The sequence below is a fragment of the Enhydra lutris genome, unplaced genomic scaffold, assembly GCF_002288905.1.
Source record: "Enhydra lutris kenyoni isolate GAN:26980312 unplaced genomic scaffold, ASM228890v2 scaffoldscaffold20, whole genome shotgun sequence".
Classification (NCBI taxonomy): domain Eukaryota; kingdom Metazoa; phylum Chordata; class Mammalia; order Carnivora; family Mustelidae; genus Enhydra; species Enhydra lutris.
The window spans coordinates 19,940,462-19,958,871 of NW_019154104.1; the positions used below are offsets into that span (position 1 = coordinate 19,940,462).

At 46.3% G+C, this 18,410-nt stretch overlaps 1 protein-coding gene across 1 annotated transcript in view; it reads right to left on the reverse strand.

Moving 5' to 3' along the window:
• The window catches only part of LOC111148677 (coenzyme Q6, monooxygenase), a 19,295-nt gene extending 918 nt beyond the window's left edge, over nt 1-18,377 (reverse strand). Inside the window, exons 1-11 of the mRNA XM_022505449.1 lie at nt 18,196-18,377; nt 9,531-9,665; nt 7,912-7,970; nt 7,495-7,618; nt 5,120-5,250; nt 4,158-4,265; nt 4,008-4,070; nt 3,519-3,626; nt 1,480-1,682; nt 1,288-1,403; nt 979-1,145 (exon numbers count right to left, since the gene is read on the reverse strand). Of these exons, the coding sequence (XP_022361157.1) occupies nt 979-1,145; nt 1,288-1,403; nt 1,480-1,682; nt 3,519-3,626; nt 4,008-4,070; nt 4,158-4,265; nt 5,120-5,250; nt 7,495-7,618; nt 7,912-7,970; nt 9,531-9,665; nt 18,196-18,361 (1,380 nt within the window). The 5' untranslated portion in view covers nt 18,362-18,377. The remainder of the gene's footprint in view (nt 1-978; nt 1,146-1,287; nt 1,404-1,479; nt 1,683-3,518; nt 3,627-4,007; nt 4,071-4,157; nt 4,266-5,119; nt 5,251-7,494; nt 7,619-7,911; nt 7,971-9,530; nt 9,666-18,195) is intronic.
• Between the last annotated feature and the right edge of the window lie 33 nt (nt 18,378-18,410).

Consider the following 18,410-nt stretch of genomic DNA (forward strand, 5'->3'; position numbering starts at 1 on the left):
GAGTCCCTCCAAAATGTCTTTAAATGGAAGTTTTTTTTTTTTTTTTTAAGGAGTTTATTTTTTTTTTAAGATTTTTATTTATTTATTTGACAGATCACAAGCAGGCAGAGAGGCAGGCAGAGAGAGGAAGGGGGAAGCAGGCTCCCTGCTGAGCAGAGAGCCCGATGCAGGACTCGATCCCAGGACCCTGAGATCATGACCCGAGCCGAAGGCAGCGGCTCAACCCACTGAGCCACCCAGGCGCCCCTAAATGGAAGTTTTTTTTTTTGTTTGTTTGTTTTTTTTTAAAGATTTTATTTATTTATTTGTCAGAGAGAGAGAGAGAGAGGGAGAGAAAGCAAGCACAGGCAGACAGAAGGGCAGGCAGAGGCAGAGGGAGAAGCAGGCTCCCCGATGAGCAAGGAGCCCGATGTGGGACTCGATCCCAGGACGCCGGGATCATGACCTGAGCCGAAGGCAGCCGCTTAACCAACTGAGCCACCCAGGCGTCCCTAAATGGAAGTTTTTTAAGAAAGAAGCTGGCCAAGCAGCAAAAGGAGTTTAAGCGTCTTTTTTTTTTTTTTTTTTATTTAAAGATTGTATTTATTTATTTATTTGAGAGAGAGAGAGAAGCATATTGCACTGAGTGCAGAGCCTGATGCAGGGCTTTTGGTCTCACAACCCTGAGATCATGACCTGAGCCAAAGTCAAGAGTTGGACACTAAGCTTAACCAACTGAGCCACCCAGCTACCCCTAAACAATCTTTATCTTTAAAAGTTCCTATTCACTATTTTAAGCCCTCCCTCATGTAAAGTTACTGCTTAGATGTGGGCTCTACCCACGAGCTCAGCAAGGACTTTTTTGCTCATAACCAATGGGGGAGGTATTCCTAAAAAGGTAATTTTACAGCCAAAAAAATTAATTCAAAGAAATTAAGAATCATTGACCAAGTCCTTCCTCAGTGAGCAAGACTCCTAGAGAGCCGTGAGTGACCTTACTTTGAGTGGAGACACTGCATTTGTGGCCTGCAAGCCCCATGTCCGGAGCAGCACCAGCGGAGTAGCCCTGGTGGAGTAGAGCCTTTTCAGTAGGTCAGTAGCAGCCAGAAGAGCAGTGTTGTGACGCTGTCGATCTGTTTCATAACCTGTGAGATGGCTCATAGAGCCTGGAGGAAGGAGGAAAGGTGTAAATCTCTGATCTTACAATGAAGTGGTTTCCCAGTAAGCCAGACACACTGATGTCTACCACATCTGGCTATGGAGGGACATTCTGGAGCCCGACCTTCCCTGAGGCACCTGAATCCTTACCTAAGTCCTTCCCGTTGAAGGCTGCAGCACTGAGGTGACGGACCAAGCTGGAGACATCCCCAAATCCCATGTTGACACCTTGTCCTGCAAGTGGATGGACTCTGTGGGCTGCATCCCTAAGAGGAAAGCAGAGCTCAGGTACGGCCTCCTGCAGCACAGTGAGAAGACCGCCCTGCCCTGTCGTCATCTTACCCGATGAGAGCCAGCCGCGGGCGGACGTACTCAGCAGCATGTCCCAAGCCAAGTGGAAACAGCACGCGGCTTCTGGCATCCACCCGGGCTACGCTTGGGGGCATCTGGCGAGCGGAGACCTTCGTGGGCTTCAGAAAGCCAACAGCGGACTGCCACAGGCTGCCCGCCGCGTCGACGAGGTCCGTGTGGTTGGCATCACTCCACTGAGCCGCGTCAGCCGCAAACAGTGGAGATTCACCAGTGATTAAAAAAGTAAAAAAATCAGCAAGAAAACCCATTTTATCACTAAAGCCAAGTATTAACAGTACCTAACATGCCTAGACTGATGTAGACCACAGGTGGCACACCCCCTAAACAAAGGCAAAAAAACACAACTTCCTACCCTTCCCCACAGGTTTGAGAATCAAGCCAAACTGGCCCCGAGCGGCCCCTGCCTACCTGTGGGCGTCCACCCTGCACTTCACCTTAACCCTCCAAAACCATACAGCAGCCGCAGCGTAGCTCATTCGACAACATCCTCGCCCCAGCCATTCCTCCCTGTGCTTAGAACGTCCTTCTAATTCGCCGGGATGACCCCTCGGAGCACCAAGAAGCCGTGATCCTCCCTTCAAACCCTCCACTGTGTGTTTCCCTCTTCTGTGCTTCCGTTAACATCCTGTGAATACTTTCACCAATCGTTGCTTCAGTAGCTTCCTCCCTCACTAGACTGTGAGCTTCCTGACAGCAGGACTGTGTCTCATCTGTCTGCCTCCAGACTCTCCCACCTAGAAGGTGCGCGGGATGTGTCCGTGATCGCCCTGCAGAAGCCCGCGGCAGGAGTACACGTAACTGACCGGCGGGGCAGCCTTCACCATTTACCTTGGAAGCCACTTAGTGTGTTCAGTTCCTGTCACTCCTGTTGCTGCTCTAGAGCAGGGAAGCCTAAGTTCTTCAGTCGAAACTACTGGAAGTCACTAGTGAGGTGGTAGTTTGGTGGTTAAAACCACAGGTTCGAGGGGCCAGCCTGACTGCCAAACCCGGCCTTACCCCGGGCTCTCTGACCTTGGGCAGAGAGCTACGAGCATGGTAACAGCGCCCTCCTCGACGGGTCACTGCATTAAATGGACAGGTGCGACTCTTCACCTGTGCGTGGCACACAGTAAACATTCAGTGAATCTTACTGATTGTTACTATTAGTGAATTCAGATACATGTGGTGTTTAAGCTCCGAAATGAGTGCTGCCAACACTGAAGGCTGTGCCTACTCCGGAATAATCGTTACCATTTGTTGAGCACCTATTAATGTACTAGGTGTGCTCCAAGCATCTTACATCAATTCTCTCATTTGAAAAATCTTTAGACTCGGGGTGCCTGGGTGGCTCAGTGGGTTAAAGCCTCTGCTTTCGGCTCAGGTCATGATCCCAGCGTCCTGGGATCGAGCCCCGCATCAGGCTCTCTGCTCGGTGAGGAGCCTGCTTCCCTTCCTCTCTCTCTCTTCCTGCTGCTCTACTTGTGATCTCTGTCAAATAAATAAAAATAAAATCTTTAAAAAAAAAAAAATCTTTAGACTTTTATTACTGTTATTAAACCCTGAGAGGCCGGTGATACTATCTCCATTTCCTAGGAGATTAACAGGCAGAAGCAGTACTGAACCCATGTCTGTCTACAAGACTTTCTCTTAAGCTCCCTGCTAAACTGTGCTCAGCTCCTCCAAGAACATGTCTAATGAATCAGGCTTCAAAGGTTCAGGTACTTCAAACCTAGGACAGCTATTCAGAATTAGCCAAGTAGTTACAGCTTCAAAAAAAAGGGCCAATGCTAACTACTGCCCAGGGACCTGTTTCAGTCAGCACAGCAGCAGCCCACAATCGTCAAAAAAGCATAGAAGTTACTAATTTGCACTGTTTTGCATTTCCCTGAATGCCCTCCCGTCCACGTAGCCCAGATCAAACCCTACAGTTACTGTAGGGGCTGCTGGTTGGTTATTCCTTTTCCTTCATCAAAAACACCTTTCTGTATCTCCCCTGCAACCCAGCATCAGCTGGACATGCTCATACTCACGAAGGCAGAGTTCACGGTATCCACGAACTTTTCTTCATCCATGCCGACGAGCTCCGCTGCATGTTCATGGGATGTGGACCACACCAAGGAACTCAAGGTGTCTGAGAGCTGCGTCAAAAGAACATCAATAGTAGAGCGCCTGGGTGGCTCAGTCGGATGATTTCGGCTCAGATCATGATCTCAGGGCTGGGAGATCGAGCCCCAGGCAGGGCTCTATGCTCAGCAGGGAGACGGCTTGAGATCCTCTCCCTCCGCCCCTCCCCTCACTTGCAAGCACCGAGCTCCCAAAAAAAAAAAAAAAAAAGAGTATCAATACTAAGGGCAAGACTTCTGTTCTTGGGAGTTCTGAGGCTTGAAGGGAGTAACAGGAAACAAAGTTAGCCTGGACATATTCCCTCGAAACCAGAAAAAGACTGAGAGAAAGTGAAGCCCTAAGAGAGGAAGGCTGGGCGTGCTGAAGCAGACTGATCAGCTGGAAGGACTTCTTACCGGGAGCAGAGCAATGGGCCCCGAGGGAAGGAATCTCTGCCAAGCTACGTTGTTTTCTGTGGCCTACGACAGAGGAAGAGTTCTCACGAAACGTCCTTAGTACCCACAAAACACGAGCGGGGGCCCCAGCTGGTGGGCTCAGGCTCTCACCTCCGACAAATGCAGAGTAGCCACGACAGCAGACTGATCGTAGTTCCAGCTGACATTCTGAATCCCAGCAGCCTGTCGCACTCCTGAGTTGTGACCATCTGCACCAATCTGCGTGGAAACGAGTCTGTCAAGTCTTACAACTCCTTAATACCCGAAACTGTTCCAGAAGCGTGTCTCTGTCTCCTTAAGTTCTCTCTAGTTCTAACTCTCGTTCACAAGCTCATCGGCGGCAGGCAACTTGTTATCACGCCCACCTCACTCACAGGCCCTGGAGGGGGCAGCCTTACCTAGGTAACCCCAGTGTCAACTAATGGACCAAAGTTGGACCTCAGCCCCGTGAGGTGCCAGCCATAGGTTAACTTGGCCAGATTCTCTTGATATTTGACCTAGAAGTTAACAAGGCAGGCACTGGAGCTGAACAGTCCTGCTGGAAGGTTAGGAATGGCTGCTCAATAGAAGGGGAAGCTGGCGAACAGAGAGACAGACATGGGAAACGTAGGGAGGTGAAGGGACTACAGGACTCCTGTGAGGGCAAGAACCACCTCCACTTCTGCTGCTGTTCCTGTGTCCCTTTTCTTTCAAGACCTAAGATGGTCCAGGAGACTGCTATACCGGATTTTTTTTTTTTTTTTCTAGGATTTTATTTATTTATGTGACAGAGATCACAAGTAGGCAGAGAGGCAGGCAGAGAGGATGGGGAAGCAGGCTCCCTGCCAAGTCGATCCCTGGACCCTGGGATCAGGACCTGAGCCGGAAGGCAGAGGCTTTAACCAACTGAGCCACCCAGGCGCCCCTCTATACCAGATTTAAAAGACCATCTTGAGTTGGCCTGAGTGGGTACTGGTCCTAATAACCAAAAGCTTTGCCCAAAATTATAGCTTAAATCTAAAACGAAAGACCCTAGAGTCTAGGATAAGCTATGGATACTCAAGACCCCTGGCAAAACAAGAATTTTCAACTACCAACAATTTAGTCAGGAGGGTGCTGCCATCACCTAGGGTAATATGAACCCAAGGGCTGGAGTCCGCCATGGTGAAGGGATAAGGCCAGGTATAGCCGACTGCTCTGCTCCTGTAGAGAACCGTCACCCGGTCTAGGAGGTCAGAGAGAGAAAACAAAACATCAGAAAGGCCCCCCACACGGGCTGAGGCAAAAATCGTACCTAAATCTAAAGCGAGCCCTCAGGATAATGGTCTCTCATTGTTTACTCCTAAACAAGAACAGTAAAATCTAAAAAATAACTCCATAATAAATGCTACAGTCTGAGAGCTGATAAATGACAGGGCCACAGGGATAAGTCAGTGTCATAAATAAATAAATACTCAGTCCTCATTGAATGACCAGCCCATGGCAGGAATTCTCTCTTCTCATCCCCACACTCCTGCTCTTCTAGGTTCACTCTGTGCGTAAGTGACTCCACATGCTTTCAGAATCAACAAGGTGGGAATGCCAGGGGCTCAAAAAAGTTCTAGATTTCCTAAGACTTTTCTTGCCATTGGAAATCATTTTACTTTTCTAATTGTAAAAATGATATGCTTTTGAAGTATGAACAACAAAGGAAGATTTTTTTTTTAAAGATTTTATTTATTTGACAAACGGAGATCACAAGTAGGCAGAGAGGCAGGCAGAGAGAGAGGGGGAAGCAGACTCCCTGCTGAGCAGAGAGCCTGATGTGGGACTTGATCCCTGGACCGTGAGATCATGACCTGAGCAGAAGGCAGAGGCTTTAACCCACTGAGTCACCCAGGCGCCCCAACAAAGGAAGATTTAAAAGGGATGGAAAACATTACCCTTAATCATACCACTCAAGAGGCAACTACAATTAAAGCTTTTCCATATATCTTTCCAGATTACTTCCTATGCATATAGATGCATATGCACACACAGGATATGACCTACTTTTTTCGCCAATGTTATGGAACATGTTTCTAAGTGACTAAATATTCAGTCTAAATTATCTTTAAAAGTTGCACATTAAGTGGGGTGCCTGGTTGGCTCAGTCATTAGAGCACAGGACTCTCGATCTCAGGGCTGTGAGTTCAGGCCCCATGCTGGGTATAGAGATTTCATAATAATCTGATAAGGAATTTATATTCAGAATATATAAGGAACTCTTCTAACTCAAAAAGAAAAAGATGATCCAGTTTTTAAATGGGCAAAAGATTCTGAATAGTCATTTCACTAAATGGCAAACAAAGCACAGGAAAAGATGGGAAATACAATCAAAACTACAGTAAGAGGGGCGCCTGGGTGGCTCAGTGGGTTAAAGCCTCTGCCTTCGGCTCAGGTTATGATCCCAGGGACCTAGGATCGAGCCCCGCTTTGGGCTCTCTGCTCAGCAGGGAGCCTGCTTCCCCGACCCCTTTCTCTACCTGTCTCTCTGCCTGCTTATGATCTCTGTCTGTCAAATAAATAAATACAGTATTAAAAAAAAAAAGAAAAGAAAACTATAATAAGATACCATTTGTCACTGGGATGGCTATAATAAAAAAATAAAAGGAAAGTAAGTGTTGGCAAGGATATGGAGCAATTGGTGACCTTATATATTACTGGTGGGAAAGTGAAATGCTGCAGCCTCTGAAAAAGTTCAGCAGTTTCTGAAAATGTTAAACACAGAATACATGACCCAGCAAGTCTACTCCTAAGTATGCACCCAGAACAAATGAGACCTACGTCCCTGCAAAGACTTGTACCAAGTGTTCACAGCGTTATTCACAATTGCCAGAAAGTGGGAACAACCCACTGGCCGTCAACTGATGAATAGATGAACGAAATGCAGTGTATTCACACGAAGGAATACCATCTGGTGATAAAAAAGAACAGACTACTAACACAGGTGGCGACGTGAATAGGTATCAAAGATACGCTCGGTGAGAGCAGCAGACATAAAAGGACACACTATGTATGTTTCGATCTATATGAAATGTCCAGAAGAGGCAAATCCCAAGAGACCGAAAGTAGATCAGTGGTGCCAGGGGCTGCGGGTGGGAAGGGGGAATGCTGTAAACGGACCTAAGATTTCTTTCTGAAGTGACAGAAATGTTCTAAAATGACACTGTGACTGTGGCCTAACTCTGTAAGTACACTAAAAACCACTGAATTGTACACTTAAAAATGGGTGAATTTTATGGTATATAAATTATTCCTGAATAAAACCGTTATTTTTATTCCTGAATTTAAAAAAAAAGAAAAAACCCTGAGATATCTAACAGAGGGTTCCTTTATGGTGGATATTCAATCTCTATAAAAGGGATTCTTTTTTCCAGTAAGTCCCAGAAAAATTCTAGAGCAGTTCACCATGCAGGGTAAAAGAAGACGTAAGAAGTGGAAGCCTCACCTGAAGCGGCCTCCAGCTGCTTGGTGAGGGCGCACATGATGACGTCATTCTCCACTATATAGCCCATGTCATCCAGATTATCCTTATCGAACATTATCAGCGCCTCTGAGCAGGCATCCCACACCTGGAAACACCGAAGGAAAGTCTGTATTATAACCCAAGGAAGAGAACATGTCTTGCTCTGATCAGAAACAGTACTGCCTTCCCCAAGTGACAGAAGCAGGAAAATCACGACAGTTCCCCCGGTAGGAGGCAGAAGGTGAGAAGAAACTTTGCTCTTGAGAATGCTTCCCCCCACTTCCTTAGACTGAATGGGAAGTTCCTGCTTCCACACGAAATATGGAGAATACGGATTCCAAGATACAGAAAAGAAGATGGACAAGCAAGATATCTTGGCAAAAGTGATAAAGGAGGCACCTGCATTCGCCGAAAGGCTCTGTACCTCATGTTGCAGATGTGGTCCCAGGCACCAAAACCTACAAAATAAAGGATCCATGTATAGGCCAAAGCAAGTTCATGCGACACAGCCCCCCTAGGCTCTGCCTCTCCAACCTGTGAAGTAAGAGGTTGTTTTCAGAATCCTCCAATGACAGGAAAATACTCTCTCATTCTTTCCTGTTTGATGCTAGCAGTTAAGCTACTCTGTTCCCAAGTTCAGATCATACAGCATGAAAAAAAACCCAGCTTTCATGATCAAAAAGTCAAATCTGGGGCGCCTAGGTGGCTCAGTCAGTTCAATGTCCAACTCGGTTGTAGCTCAGGTGGTGACCTCAGGGCCGTGAGACTGAGCCCCACGTCAGGCTCTGCACTCCATGGGGAGTCTGCTTGAGAGTCTCTCTCCCTCCACCCCCACACCAAATATTTTTTTTTTCTTTTTTAAATATTTTATTTGTTTATTTGACAGAGAGAGATCACAAGTAGGTAGAGAGGCAGGCAGAGAGAGAGAGAGAGGGAAGCAGGCTCCCTGCTGAGCAGAGAGCCCGATGTGGGACTCGATCCCAGGACCCTGAGATCATGACCTGAGCCGAAGGCAGAGGCCTAAACCTCTGAGCCACCCAGGCGCCCAACACCAAATTTTTTTTTTTTTTTTAAAGTCAAATCACATTAAAGTTAGGGAAAATAAAAAAGGAAACCAAACCCACATTTTTTTCATCATCCTACAGAAGTTAGAAACTCTCTGGGGTGCCCGGCTGGCTCAGTCAGAAGGGCATAGCAACTCTTGACCTCAGGGTTCTGAGTTTGAACCCCACAGTGGGTGGAGAGATTACTTAAAAATAAAATCTTAAAATTTTTTTTAGAAGACAGTCTTAACTTTTTTTTTTTTTTTTTTTTTAACCCCATAGCACTGAACAGATTTATTCAGTGTGGACACATTTAGTGAGCCAGACACAATTCTAGGTACGGAGCACAAAGTGTGAAACCAAACAAAGTTCCTGCCCCTCTGCAGCTAATATTCTGGTTGGAGAGATAGTAAAAAAAAAAAAAAAAACAAACAAAGACGTAATACATTGTCAGGTTAGTACTAAGTGCTACAAAGAAAAATAAAGCAGTATAAGGGGCTAAAAATGATGGAAGAGTCTAATTTTTGACAGGGCGGTTCTAGATAGGAAAGCCCGGGGGAATAACCTCCGGCAGAGACCTACAGACAGTTTTCTAATGAGTTCCATGTGCACACACTGATTTACACTCAAAAGCATTCAGTATCCAAACTCCCTAAATCCCAAGAGGGCTGAGTCTGGGAATAAAGAGGGTACTCCTACTGGAAACCAATGGTCATAATTAGTTCATACAGTTTCAATTCCACCAATTTATAATGACCCAACATCACAAACAAAGTCCACATGATGAACCCACACGTCCCGAGGACATCCTCCTCAGCCTGGGAGGTGACACTGTAATGGGGTCCTCATCTTCAACGATGTACTAGATTACCACACCAACCCCCTCTTCACAGGATGCTCCAGAGCCTCTGCCCTATGGGACACACTGGAAAGCCAGGAGAGACAAGAGGTTGGTTCTATTAAAGATCTACTCACTACTAAGAAGGGTTGCAGAGCCAGGGGAAATGGAGCTGACTCTGTTGCTGTAAGTTTCTGGCAATTTCTCCCATACTTTCTTTGGACCTGCTTCTAGCAACAGGATTTTCTTGTCACTGAAGTGAATATCATGTCCTAAAAAAAAAAAAAAAGAGAGAGAGAATCATTTTATATCATAGTGGGAAAATCAGAATTTCTTCCCTTTCTCACTTCTAAGAGAAGCACGAGATTAACTAATTGCTTCGTCCTTAGGATACAAGTTTCTCACACGGCACACAAAAAGAAACACCACACAAAATCCTAAGCAGTAGTGAGGAGGGAGCAGGAAGCTGGCTGAGGACAAAGCAAAAGCTGACACCTTGCACCCCCTCTCCACCCGCTCCCCTCGGTAACGTGTGTACCTTCCTCAGGCACCCCTGACTGCCATAATTGAGAAACAAATAGTTAACTTGCAGAGATCACAATCCTGCAAGACAGGAGTCTCCCTTGGTTTACAAATGTACTAGAAGATCTACAAACAAAGAAGTTACCTTATCAATAGCACAATTTCCAGAGGCAAATAACTCAGTTCCTCAAGCCCTCATGTCACCCTCCCCTCCATAAACAAAACTGAAGGAGGCTGAGGTAGAAGGAAATGTAAATATAGTTAAATCTCTTCTGAACCTAAATCTCACTAACAAAGACGCCTGACGGCAGAAACGTGAATGGCTTGCCAAAAGACAACATTGATGAGGCCGCAAGGCCTCCAGCATCCCCGCACCTTGTAGGCCCTCTTTAGCATATGAAAGCTCCGTTGGAACCTCCCTTCCCCTCACCTTCCCCCAACCGCAAGGTACAGAACCTGCCGTCTCTCACAACCCGGGGCAGCAGCTCTTCCTGCCAAGGGTCCTGTCCCCGTGCTTTAATAAACCACCTTTTTGCACCAAAGATGTCTCAAGAATTCTTTCTTGGTCATCGGCTCCGGACCTCAGCCCACCGAACCTCACCTAGGTTCTAGAAGTTCATCAGTAGCTTATACCGCTGTTTCAACCATGTGAATCAACCTGCCCAGGACTGCCCAGGTTTCTCTTAACAGTCCAACACCGGCCATGTGCAAAGAAGCAAATAATGACAAAACTCACAAGGAGCCAGTAGAACTCCCTAGAAAGGAAGAACGAAGTAAAAGAGAAAGGTTTAAGTATTTAGACACCAGATTTTTTTTTTAACTGCCAACTGTTTATTCAGGCCCCGAACAGGTGACCAGTGACATGCAGTTTGCCTGGGCCCACGGCAGAATGATCTGCGCCGAGGCCCTGCTGGCGAGCAAAGGTTCTCAGGGGAGGCCTGTCCAAAGGGTACAGGCCGGGGCGCCTGGGTGGCTCAGTGGCTTAAAGCCTCTGCTTTCGGCTCGGGTCGTGATCCCAGGGTCCTGGGATCGAGCCCCGCATCGGGCTCTCCGCTCGGCGGGGAGCCTGCTTCCTCCTCTCTCTCTGCCTGCTTCTCTGCCTGCTTGTGATCTCTGTCTTTCAAATAAATAAATAAAATCTTTAAAAAAAAAAAACAAAAAAAAAACAAAGGGTACAGGCCCTGGGGGAAGAGAGTGGGGGAAGGGCAGGGCCCAGTGTCCAGGACACCAGATATTTCTAACGTTTAAACTGTTAAGTCACTAAAAATTACAAATCGTGTTCAACAGAAAAATGGACTATTTAATAAGCAAAATTTGTTGTGGCCTCAAGACTGAATCAAAGATAAAGAACTATTTGTAAAAGAAAAGGAGCCCCCCAAATACATCAATTGTACCTATAAATCTGGTCCTCAAACACTGGTATAGAGAAGTAAAAAGGGGACTTGGGGACTTCGTTACTGGGTGCCTGCAGCCCAACACAGTCCCTCCCCCGTGTCCCAGGGGAAGACGCGGACACGGTACGCAAGGAGCTGCCGCAGCCAAGAAAGGAGAAAAAAAATGTGACGGGATTATTAGAAACGATGTAGGTTTTTACTTAGTAATGATGACAACCCCACATTTTTTGTTACCTAAAGAAGAGTGGCATTATTTTAAGACGCAACTAGGGAGTGTGAAAGTCAAGGTCACTCCGGTGAACAGGCGGTGGGCTGCGCCGAGACTACCACGTTCACATGCGCCCCCCCCCCACGCGGCGCTGCCCTTCTGCACTGGGGGACGCGAACAGCCGCGTTCCCCGGAGAGGACTGCCTTCCGGTCCGTCACACACCTCTTCCCTTCCAGGGTCTGCTCCACCCGAACGCCCTCCTGCCCTCCGCCTCCCTCTGGATCCTACTCCTTCACTCCTCCCCTCCCCAGCAGGGCTATTTACAAATCTATCTCTTTTGCTACATTGTAAATTCCCTGGGGGCAGGAACCATTTCTTTTGCTCTGGCTAATATTCCCAGCCTCAAACTTTCGATCTCCTCCATCCAGAGATACCCAACGGACATTTTTGTTAAATGAGAGACAAGGGAACTAACAAGACAAATACAATCAGGTGCAATTATTTTATTTTTTAGCTATTTAACATTTTAGAAAACTCAGCTGGAGAAAAAATACTACAGAATGCAATTTACAGGTAACAGTGTGAGAGGGAAATACAGATGTTTCAAGCCTGAAACATAAACTCTTATGGGTTTGTAGGAGAATCAAGGGAAACAAACTGTCTTAAGGGGAAACAAGAAGAGCCTACTGAAAAACTTGCACTTTTAAAGCAGCTGCTGAAATTAAAGTGCTCCCTGACTGTGCACCTGGGTGGCTGTCAGTAAGCATCTGCCTTTGGCTCAAATCATGATCCCAGGGTCCTGGGATCGAGCCCCACATCGGGCTCCCTGCTCAGCGGGAAGCCTGCTTCTCCCTCTCCCACTCCCCAGCTTGTGTTCCCTCTCTCGCTGTTTCTCCCTCTGTCAAAGAAAATCTTTTAAAAATAAATAAATAGGGGGCGCCTGGGTGGCTCAGTGGGTTAAGCCTCTGCCTTCGGCTCAGGTCATGATCTCAGGGTCCTAGGATCGAGGCCCGCATCGGGCTCTCTGCTCAGCGGGGAGCCTGCTTTCTCCTCTCTCTCTCTATGCCTGCCTCTCTGCATACTTGTGATCTCTCTCTCTCTCTGTTTCAAATAAATAAATAAAATCTTTAAAAGAAATAAAATAAAATAAAATAAATAAATAAATAAATAAATAGGGGCGCCTGGGTGGCTCAGTGGGTTAGGCCTCTGCCTTCGGCTCAGGTCATGATCCCGGGGTCCTGGGATCGAGCCCCACGTCGGGCTCTCTGCCCGACGGAGAGCCTGCTTTTCCCTCTCTGCCTGCTTCTCTGCCTACTTCTGCCTACTTGTGATTTCTCTGTCAAATAAATAAATAAATCTTTTAAAAAGTAAATAAATAAAGTGGACATTGGAATAAAAAGTAAAGTTGATCACCATATAAACTACTGACAATATTCTCTGGGATACAGGCTGTGATGATCAAGGGGAAACGTTACACACACAATATCTCGGGCTCAGAGTTTACTCGACTCAAGAGAAAACACTCCCAATGCCACACCTGCCTCTGAAATCTGAAAGGCTGAGATCCACCCAAGGTCCCAGATGCTTTACAGGACAGAATCGAGGCCTGCTCACTGAATAATTCACGTTAAATAATCCAGTGGCACCTGGGGGGCTCAATCGTTAAGCATCTGCCTTTGGCTTGGGAGGCTTGGGTCATGATCCCGGAATCCTGGGATCAAGTCCCACATCAGGCTCCCTGCTCAGTGGGGAGGCTGCTTCTCCCTCTCCCACTCCCCCTGCTTGTGTTCACTAGCGCGCTCCGTCTCTCTGTCAAATAAATAAAATCCTAAAAAAAAAAAAAGATTCCAAACCTTCCAGAGTTTTAACTTTCACATTTAACATTTATTATTTTCTCTGCTTTTTAAGGAAATTGGCCCATGTGTGAATTTTCTTTTGTTAACCTGTGTTTGGTAGTTTTGACTTAGAGCAGAAACTGTCACAACCCAGTGCACTCCGGCTCCTGACTTTTCTTTTGTAGACTTATACCAAGAAGTCTGCATTATAACTGTTTAAAAGTCAGTCTTGACTTTGAGGGCTTATACTTCTGTGGAAGAGATGGAAAAAAGGAACAACTGCAGTACAGAATTCTCTGAGTTTGTAAAAGAAAAGCACTGCTGCTCTCCCTCCTTGAGGCATTGAAGAGCATTAAGATAAAGAATAAACAAGGGGGGAGTGCCTGGGTGGCTCAGTGGGTTAAAGCCTCTGCCTTCAACTCAGGTCGTGATCCCAGGGTCCTCGGATGGAGCCCCACATCAGGCTCTCTGCTCAGCAGGGAGCCTGCTTCCCCCCCCACCCCTCTGCCTGCCTCTCTGCCTACTTGTGATCTCTGTCAAATAAATAAATTAATTAATTAATCTTTTTTAAAAATTAAAAATAAAAAAGAACAAACAAGGAAGTAAGTTAAATACAAATATTAACACTAAAGTTTTAGTAAGGCTAGAAATTTTTCCAGGTACATATCATACAAAATTATATAAAAAGCTGGGGAAACTTGGGTGGCTCAGCTGGTTAAACGACTGCCTTCGGCTCAGGTCATGATCCTGGAGTCGCGGGATCGAGTTCCGCTTTGGGGTCCCAGCTCCATGGGGAGTCTGCTCCTCCCTCTGACCTTCCCCCTCTCATGATCTCTCTCACTCTCTCTCTCAAATAAATAGATAAAATTTTTTTTTTAAAGTTAAGAAGTCAAGTCACTATAAGAAAATTCAGTTCTTCCGCTGCTTCTCTTTCTCAAAGTGTGGCCTCCCGGCATCCACTCTGCAGATATCTGTCGGAAGTCCAGGCTCCTGGCCCCCACCTCGATAAACCCAAACCTGGAATCCTCATTTTTGAAACATGCCCCGCAAACTGGTAACGGGTGACTGTCTTCAAGGAGAACCGGGCGGTAAAAGTAAAAAATGGAAGTCTCACTTTACATCCTTTACAGTGTATGCCCTATACCCTTGGTATTTCAGAACACAAAACCCCCTTTGAATTTTCTGTACGTGCCTTATCCAATACCTCCAAAGAAAACAAAAACTCCAGCTGATTCTTAACTGCACTCAAGCTTGAGAACCACTGTTTTAGCCCAGTGGCCAGTAGGTACAACCAAAATGGCTGTCAGGAAGCAAAGGTATGTACACCTGCCAGAGAGCTGTGCGTCTCAAAAAGGCTTTTTATCTCCCAACTACTAACTTTTGTGTGCAAGCTACTTAACCTGAGTTTTAACATTCTGGTCTGCACAATTTACAATCAAGACTGTAGAGAGTAAGTGGATGCAACACATGTCAATCAGACTTCAATTAAAAAAGATTATGACCCAGTGCAGCTGTTTTCTGCCCAGGAATCCTGTCCCCATGCTTCAATAAAACCACTTTTTTGTACCCCCCAAAAAAGATTATGAGGATTAAGTAAAAATGTTATGCAAAATACTTTTTCTTAAAGATTTTATTTATTTGACAGAGATACAGCGAGAGAGGAATACAAGCAAGCAGAGTAGGAGAGGGAGAACCAGGCTTCCGCGGAGCAGGGAGCCTGATGCGGGGCCTCGATCCCAGCGCCCTTGGATCATGACCTGACACGAAGGCAGATGCTTAATGACTGAGCCACCCAGGTGCCCCTATGCAAAATACTTTAAAAGATGCCTATCCATAACAAGTACTCAATAACTGATGACGATGTTTCTCATAATGACTTTGAGACTCAAGCCAATTAGTTCCTACAAAGCATTGTTTCCCACCAGTATCCCAAAAGGGAGCCACCCTAGGGGAGATGTGGCTGTCACACCTTATTCTTTTTTTTTTATTAAAGATTTTTTTTTAATTTATTTATTTGACAGGGACAGATCACAAGTAGGCAGAGAGGCAGGCAGAGAGAGAGAGAGAGAGAGAGAGGGAAGCAGGCTCCCCGCTGAGCAGAGAGCCCGATGCGGGACTCGATCCCAGGACCCTGAGATCATGACCTGAGCGGAAGGCAGCGGCTTAACCCACTGAGCCACCCAGGCGCCCGTCACACCTTATTCTTAAGCCAACAAAGACTTTTATATTATTAGTGATCTTTAATTTGTGACGTCAGAAAATTCAGATCCAATTTCTGCAAGTCACTATATAATTGTTAAAACCAAAAGATCTGGGGGCACCTGAGTGGGGTCAGTTGCTTGAGCGTCTGGCTCTTGATTTTGGCTCAGGTCATGATCTCAGGGTCCTGGGATCCAGCCCCGCATTAGGCTCTGCATTCAGGGGTAAATCTCCTTTTCTCCCTCTTCCTCTGCCTCTTCTCTCCCCACATCCGCCCCCTATCCCATGCGTGCAAACGCTCTCTCAGATAAATAAATCTTTTTTAAAAACGGCATAAGAACTGGAGTTTGGTGACCTGTGTTCAAGTTCTCAGTCTACTACCAGTTGGCTGTTAAGACTCTGGTCCTTAGGGGAGCCTGGGTGGCTCAGTTGTTAAGCGTCTGCCTCTGGCTCAGGTCATGATCCCAGGGTCCTGGGATGGAGCCTGGCATCGGGCTCCCTGCCCAGCGAGAAGCCTGCTTCTCCCTCTCCTACTTCCCCTGCTTGTGTTCCCTCTCTGTCAAATAAATAAATAAAATCTTAAAAAAAAACAAAAACAAAAACGAAAACACTCTGGTCCTTACTTAACCTTGCTAAGCAAGTTTCCTCACATAAAATATGAAAACAGTATCTATATCACAGCGAAGTGAACCACACTAAAGTAAACAAGTATAAGCAAAGTCCTTACCTCACCTTACAAAGTTTAACTCCAAGTGGATCACAGACTTAAATCCAAAAGCTAAAACTACAAAACTCTTAAAACACCAGAATGAATCTTCATGACTTTGGGTTAGCTAATGATTTCTTAGATATGACACCAAAAGTGTAATTGGTAAAAACTTGACAAGTCGAACATTATCAAAACTAAAAACTTCTGTTTCAAAGGCCACCCATAAAATGAGAGAAAATATTTGCAAATCATTTAGCTGTTAAAGGACCTGTGCCCAGATTAAACAAACAATCAAACAAAAATAACTCTTAGAACTCAATAATAAAAAGACAAATTGCCCAAAATGGGCAAAGGGAGGTGTCTAGCTGGCTCAGTTGACAGAGCATGCAACTCTTGATCGTGGGCTCCTGAGTTCAAACCCCACAATGGAGAAGAAATTACTTTAAAAAATCAAAATAAGGGACGCCTGGGTGGCTCAGTTGGTTAAGCAGCTGCCTTCGGCTCAGGTCATGATCCCAGCGTCCTGGGATCGAGTCCCACATCGGGCTCCCTGCTCAGCAGAGAGCCTGCTTCTCCCTCTGCCTCTGCCTGCCACTCTGTCTGCCTGTGCTCACTCACTCTCTCTGACAAATAAATAAAATCTTAAAAAAAAAAAAAAGATTTAAAAAAAATCAAAATAAGATGGCGAAGGTTCTGAACAGGCATTTCTTCAAAGAAAAACAAATAAGCATATGAAAGGATATTCAACATCATTAGTCATTAGGGAAATTCAGATCAAACCAGGAGACACCACTTCACACCCCCATCAGGATGACTATAAACAAAAGTACAAGAGCGAGTGCTGTGCAGGATATGTAGAAACTGGCCCCCTCATACAGCTGGTGGGAATGTAAAATGGTGCAGTGACCCTGGAATACCATTTGGCAGTTCTTCCAAACACAGAGTCACCAGGTATGTGACCCAGCAATTCCACTCCTAGAAATGGATATATCCAAGTAACCAAAAATGTATGTTTACACTAAACCCTGTACCAAATTAATAGCATTATTCGAAACAGTCCGGAAGTGGAAACAACCCAAACATCCGTCAACTAATAAATGCATAAACCAAATGTAGGACATCCACACAACGCAGAACTACTCAACCGTAAAAAGCGTTGGTGCACACAACTTGGATGAACCTTTAAGACATTAAGCAGAATCCAAGTATATGAAAATGTCAGGAAGAAGCAAATCTGTAGAGACAAAAAGTTCACAAGTGGTTGCCTAGGGCTGAGGAGCTTTGGGGGAAAATGGGCAGTGTATGCTAATTGGTTCCTGTTTCTTTAGGGGGTGATAAAAATGTTCTAATATTCATGGTGGTGATGGACGCACAACCTGTTAATATACTAAAAACCACTGTATGCTTAAAGGGGTGAACCTTACGATATGCAATTACATCTCAAGGAAGTTATTTTCTAAAAAAAACGAAACGTTGGGGCGCCTGAGTGGCTCATTGGTTTAAAGCCTCTGCCTTCGGCTCGGGTCATGATCCCGGGGTCTTGGGATCGAGCCCCGCGTCGGGCTCTCTGCTCAGCAGCGAGCCTGCTTCCCTTCCTCTCTCTCTCCCTGCCTCTCTGCCTACTTGTGATCTCTGTCAAATAAATAAATAAAAACCTTTAAAAAAAAAAAAAAAGAAAAAGAAACGAAACGCCTAGCCCGATACAATGCCTGATAACTTACAACTGTGTCCGTTCCTAAATAACAACCGGCGGGATTTACCATGATTCCTAAGGACCCTCCCACTTTTGACCCTTCGGAACCCAGAAGGACCAAGCGCTTGGCGTGAGGCTCCTCTCGGCAGGGGAAAGAGCACAGGAGCTCAGGGCTCCCACGGTCCTCACAGTTGCTCCACGGCCGCCCTCCCCGCCAATACCTGCCTGGAGCTCCGCTTACCCAAGGCACAGGCCATGGCGGTACCCACCAGGCCTCCGCCCGACACCACCACATCGTACAGCGTGTCTGCCTTGGCGCCGGACCACCTCCGGCAGGACAGCAGCGGGCCTCTCCCAGCCGCTGCAGGGGCAGCCCTCCAACGGCTCACAGCCAGGCGGGCCGCCATGATGCTGACCTGCAACGTACTTGCGCACCACTAGGCCCTCCTTTTGCTG